Source organism: Hyla sarda, chromosome 7, assembly GCF_029499605.1.
Source record: "Hyla sarda isolate aHylSar1 chromosome 7, aHylSar1.hap1, whole genome shotgun sequence".
In the NCBI taxonomy this organism is placed as follows: domain Eukaryota; kingdom Metazoa; phylum Chordata; class Amphibia; order Anura; family Hylidae; genus Hyla; species Hyla sarda.
In genome coordinates, this window is record NC_079195.1 from 139739475 (window position 1) to 139745471 (window position 5997).

At 37.8% G+C, this 5997-nt stretch overlaps 1 protein-coding gene across 1 annotated transcript; it reads left to right on the forward strand.

The window, feature by feature from the left end:
- The first annotated feature begins 2208 nt into the window (after positions 1–2208).
- LOC130281866 (sperm-specific protein Don juan-like) lies at positions 2209–5796 on the forward strand. The gene is made up of 3 exons (XM_056529600.1): positions 2209–2377; positions 2707–2754; positions 5661–5796. The coding sequence occupies exons 1-3, from the start codon at positions 2209–2211 to the stop codon at positions 5720–5722; spliced, it is 279 nt and encodes a 92-aa protein (XP_056385575.1). The 3' UTR covers positions 5723–5796.
- The last annotated feature ends 201 nt before the right edge of the window (positions 5797–5997 follow it).

A 5997-nucleotide genomic window follows, 5' to 3' on the forward strand; every position in this document is an offset into this window, starting at 1 on the left:
GGATGCAGGGTATATTTGTATGCCTAGTTGCCTGGTGATTGTTGCACCAGGACATACAGATTTGTTCTGAGTCCCGCCTGGACTATGAAGAGAGTAAAGGAGCTGTGCTCACTTCATAGACTGTGAGTACGACTTGATAACATGTTTATTTTTTTGGGGTAGTCTTGAATTTTGAATTTCCACATAAGTTTCTGTGGTGGGAATTCTGTTGTGTAAACGATGCAGCAGAATCCGATTGAAAACAAGCAACATTTTGCCAGCAGAAATTCAGCAGTGGTGTCAGACCCTTACAATGGAAAACTACTAAATGAAAAAAACTGTGAATGTCCCCAGATGTCCCTTCTGACCTCTTGGGGGATATATTATGTAATAAAAATGTATTTTATACATAGCAGCCAAAACTTTAGAGCTGGAGAACTGAGGAAAACAAAGAAAATAGAACTTGAGCTCCTACAAAGGATCAAGTGGAATCTCATATATAAAGAATACAAATAAACTCTCAGGTCGTTCATTCGCATTCTGTCAGGCCCTTCAGTCATCCTTGCTGACAACCCTGGCAGATCTGCTTCAGAATCAGACACCTGATCCTATGATCATTATCTGCAGTTGCAGAATTTCCATGGTAGGTGTGGACTTTCCCTGGATGTACATCGAGAGTTGACCCCTTTTGAGGTGTGCACTGACTGAGGCCCCTATGCACGTAGTCTCATTCATATCTGCTCTGTTGCTTCAGCCTCCGTCAAATTCATTACTGCCTTACCAGGTGAGATGGTGTTAAATTGCACTTCAATACAGCAGGCTGGGGCATAGCTCTGCTACTGTGTCATAAATCCTCAGGCTCAGTTAAATTGCAGAAAACTAATTTTAAATGGGCACTTTCATTAAAATCAATTTTTGCTATTGCACTCCTTATGGTAAATAAAACAATGTTTAAACATTTTTTTAAATTAAGTTTTATATGCTTTATTTGTGTTTTAAAAAAGCTGCCACTAGGTGTCTCCCTACTATTGCCCCCTATCTCTTGCACAGACATTGGACTCCTGCTGGCCTGGCAGAAGTCCAAAATCAGGAAATGCAGTCTGAAGTTCTGAGGGGGGGTTGTGCAGCTTTATCCAATCATAGCTCATCTCACACTGAACTAATCTGGGCTGTGTGTAGCAGACTGTGGGAGGGAGTTCTCCCCTGTATGGCTTCAGGTGATGTCACTCCTGCTGGGGAATGCCCCTTCCCAGTCTGTTAATCTGACTGAGACTGAGCAGAAAATACAGAGCAATATCAGGGTAAAAAACTAAACAATAATAAAAATAAAGGCAGGGGGTGGTTTATCATTATGGGGGCAGTGAACTGGAAGTTGGATTAACCCTTACTTGAAGTTGAAGTAAGGGTTAATTGGGATTTGAGGGGAACATGATAGGATCATGGGTAAGGGGAAGAGGGAGGGACTTATGTGGATATAGTTGTATTTATTCGGAGAAGTATAATGTAAAGATTAGACATTGACAAAGGGCAAATCCGAAACGCATTGGACACTGTGATTTTATGGAACCTCCCCCCTCCCCATTATGTATTTTAAAGAATGAATTAAAGCTGGATGTTATATGGTATCATCACCTGAGTGCTGGGACCCTTCACCCCACCTTGGGTTTACTTCGTATTGATGGATGTAACAATGTTTATCACCAGATTTGGGGTCCAAGGGTTCTCAGGAAAGCTCATAGAATTCATAGAGTTCATAGAATACCAAAGATAAAAATGTGGTCCCCTTTAGTAGCTATTTGACTCTTTAATAATCCTTAACCTAGGTATTTAACAATCATTAACATTAATATTCATCTTTAAGGGCAATATATGTAAAATCAAAGAACAAAATTGCTTAGGGATAATTCACTCAGTTTCAACTACAGAATTGCTGAAATTAATACTTAATGCATGAGTAATGTATGAAAGTGTATGATTGGGTGTTAACAGGTGCTGAGTGATAGACTTAAGAGGGAACACCCTCTCTTATAGATCATAAAACAGTTTATTTTCTTAAATGGTACCCCAATAAAACTTTAATGCTAGGTTTGCTAAAACTGGTTTTTCAAGGGAATTATGCTAACCCTTTAATAAGCAGGAAACAAATTGTGTATAAAAGCACTAGCATCAAAGCATTTTCAGCAAATACACTACTACATTGAATTCAGTGTGTCACAGCTTCAGCTAACCATGTCAGGAGTCAAGGGTGGCCACCAAGGACAGCAGAGCCAGGCTCAGCAATGCAAGGACCCATGCCAAAAGCAAGATCCATGCAAGGACCCATGCCAAAAGCAAGATCCATGCCAAAAACAGGATCCATGTAAAGACCCCTGCCAAAAACAGGACCCATGCAAGGACCGTGAGTATAGAACTACCTATTGCTATCTAATTAACCATATGCTATTCATATTTAAGCAAATTCAACACTTTTATTCCTATCTTGTAAGTTTGCCTACTTAAGAAAGAGCAAGTATGCTACAGTAATGGTCTGCAACCTGTGACTCTCCAACTTTCACAAAATTCCAAATCCCAGTATGTCCTGCTGTACATTTTCTAAAGGGATTAAAAAGGAGACATTTTTCTAGTTTTAATATGGTTTATTTTTGCATTTTTCAATTCACAAACTTTAAATCAATTTGTCACTTTATAATAAATAAAATGATCTTATTATATTGTTTTACTTTCCAGCATGTAAACCAGTACAGGTCTGCCAGGATAAAAGTCCCAAGTGCCCTGGTAAGTCAACCAGAATTTTTGCTAAGAATAGTTTATGTATAGTATATACTAGTATATGTATAACCATTTTACTGGATATATTAACGCAGGCATAATTATATGTACTGTACGTACGTACGTACGTACGTACGTACATACATCATCATATATAGCATTCTGGATTTATATAGAGATCACATGATGTGACTTAATATCTGGTATTCATTGGTTACTTGGTTAGAGTGCAAAACTAATATAGCCTCTTAAGTTTAAAGGGGTACTTCACTGGAAAACATGCTTTTTTTTTTTAAATCAACTGGTGCCAGAAAGTTAAATGGATTACTTATATTTATAAATCTTAATCATTACAGTATGTATCAGCTGCTGTTTACTACAGAGGTTATTTTCTTTTTGAATTTGCTTTCTGTCACATTCCATAGACATAAATCCTATTAAGGCTAAGTTTCCACTTGGGTTTTTTTCTGGCCGTTTTTGGAAAACTGCCACTGCAGCTTTTGAGCCAAAGTCAGAAGTGGATCCACAAGGGAGGAGAAGTATAAGTCCTTCTTTTATACGTCCTATTCCTTTTCAATACATGTCTGGCTTTGGCTCAAAAACTGCAGTGGCAGATATCCAAAAACTGCCAGAAAAAAACCAAGTGGAAACTTAGCCTAATGGATTTTATATTGTCCACTTGCAGTGCTAGCTACTGTATAAGTCAATAGTTTATAATGGTCTTCAAATCTATAAAAATTGAAAATTATCTGTTCAGAGATTCAGTGATAAGTGCCAACAAAACCATCTACAGTTTCTACAGTTTCAACTGCCCTGCATTTGTTTTGGTTGAAAAAAAAAAATGCCTGAAAAAATGCCAGTTCAATTTCCTGCATCTGGCATTTTTTTTAAGCGTTTTTTCATTTGTGTGGAATTTGCATTTTTGGCCCCTTGTCAGTTTTTCCAGCCTTTCCAAGTTGGATATTTTGAACTTTTTGGCTGACGCCAGAGAAAATGGCTGTTGTTCCTCTTCCTGGGAACAGACCCTTTTTTTCACAGGTAAAAAAAACGCCAAAGAAAAATGCCAAATGCATAACATACAAGGCATTTTTAATGGCGTTTTTTTCACTCCCATAGACATCTATGGGAGAAAAAATGTCAGTGGCTCAACATGCTGTGACTTTGGAAAAATACCAAGGAGTTGAAAAACGCAAGAAAAACGCCAAAAAGATTTTAAAAAACGCTGAAATGAAAAACGCTAAGTGGAAAAAGAATTTTGCGATTTCTCATGGATTTACAGCTAATATCTGGCCACAGCGTCTTTTGGCCAAAAAAACACCATGTGGAAGATTTGGCATTTTCCTCAGTTTTTTCCCCCCAAAGTTGAAACTTAGCTTAATTACTTCAGGATGAAGGGCGTACCTGTACGCCCCTCGCCCGGTCCCAGTGTTAAAAACGAGGTCACGCCGTGACCCCGCATCACACTGGGTCAGTCCCAGCTGCTAGTCATAGCCAGGACCCTGGGCTAAAAGCGTGCAGCACCGATCGTTGTGCCGCATGCTATTAACACTTTAGACTCGGCGATCAAAGTTGACCGCCACGTCTGAAAGTGAAAGTAAACGCTTCCCGGCAGCTCAGTCGGGCTGATTGGGACATCGCGATAAAATAGCAATGTTAAAATCAGCTAGGACGTGAGCGGAGACCCGCTTTACCTTGCTCCGTCTCGTCCGGTCGGCATTTGATTGCTCCAAGCCTGAGCTACAGGCTTGAGCAAACGAGCCCCTATCTCACTGATCCATGCAAAGCTATGGCTTTGCAGGGATCAGCATAAGAGATCAGTGTGTGCAGTGCTATAGCTCCCTATGGGAGCTATAGCACTGCAAAAAAAAAAGTGAAAAAAAAAGTTAACAAAGGTCAATTAACCCCTTCCCTAATAAAAGTTTGAATCACCCCCCTTTTAACATAAAAAAAACTGTGTAAATAAAAATAAACATATGTGGTATCGCCGCATGCAGAAATGTCCGAACTATAAAAATATATAATTAATTAAACCGCACGGTCAATGGCGTACAAGCAAAGAAATTACAAATTCCAATATAGCGTATTTTTGGTCCCTTTTTATATCATGAAAAAATTAATAAAAAGTGATTCAAAAGTCTGATCAATACAAAAATGGTACCGATAAAAACTGTAGAATACGGCGCAAAAAATGAGTCCTGACACTGGTCTGTATGCGGAAAAATAAAAAAGTTATAGGGGTTAGAATATGAGAATTTTTAACATATAAATTTTCCTGCATGTAGTTATGATTTTTTTCCGAAGTACGACAATATCCAACCTATATAAGTAGGGTATCATTTTAACTGTATGGACCTACAGAATAAAGATAAGGTGTTATTTTTACCGAAAAATGCACTGCGTAGTAACAGAAGCCCCAAAAAATTCAAAAATGACATTTTTTTCTTCAATTTTGTCGCACAATGATTTTTTATTCCCATTTCACCGTGGATTGTTGGGTAAAATGACTAATGTCACTGCAAAGTAGAATTGGTGTCGCAAAAAATAAGCCATCATATGGAATTTTATGTGCAAAATTGAAAGCGTTATGATTTTTAGAAGGTGATGATGAAAAAATTAAAATGCAAAAATGGAAAAACCCTGCATCTTTAAGGGGTTAAGGGTGATTTCATATGCCAGAATTTCTGCACTGAATTCTGCATGAAAATTTTGCTTGAATTTATAGCCAATACACTTCAATGGGATTCACACATTGAAGTGAATGGGTAAATAATTTCTGCAGAATTTACTGAAGAATTTTCATGCAGAATTCTATTCAGAAATTCTGCCGTATGGACATAGCCTTACAGTTACTCTTCTATAACATAATTTATTCGCTGTATAAATGTTAATGAGTGCCATAAACTATTTTACAGATCCGTGCAACCCATGCCCACCTGATCCCTGCCAACAAAAGCAACAAGGAGTGAAAAAGTAAACTTCAAATGAAGGCTGTTATCTTGTTCCACAGAAGCATTTTATGCTGAATAAACAGATCAAATAATTGAACATTTTCATTTGTATAGTGTTTACTTTACTTTATGGCACTAGCAATTGAAGTATAGATTGTATATTACAGATACCGGAAGTCATATTCAAAATTCTTCAGGTCAAAAATTTAGCGTTTCATGGCAAAATTTTGGCGCAAGAAAGTTTCCATCAGATCAAAGTGTTTTACATGAGATTGATCCAAGGTTTACACAAGTCACACTA

Excerpts from the sequence above, each read along its gene's own strand:
- LOC130281866 (XM_056529600.1), top strand. The coding sequence starts at position 2,209 with ATGTCAGGAGTCAAGGGTGGCCACCAAGGACAGCAGAGCCAGGCTCAG. Across the intron at positions 2,378-2,706 it reads ACAGGACCCATGCAAGGACC|CATGTAAACCAGTACAGGTC; the intron begins GTGAGTATAGAA and ends TTTACTTTCCAG. Across the intron at positions 2,755-5,660 it reads TAAAAGTCCCAAGTGCCCTG|ATCCGTGCAACCCATGCCCA; the intron begins GTAAGTCAACCA and ends ACTATTTTACAG.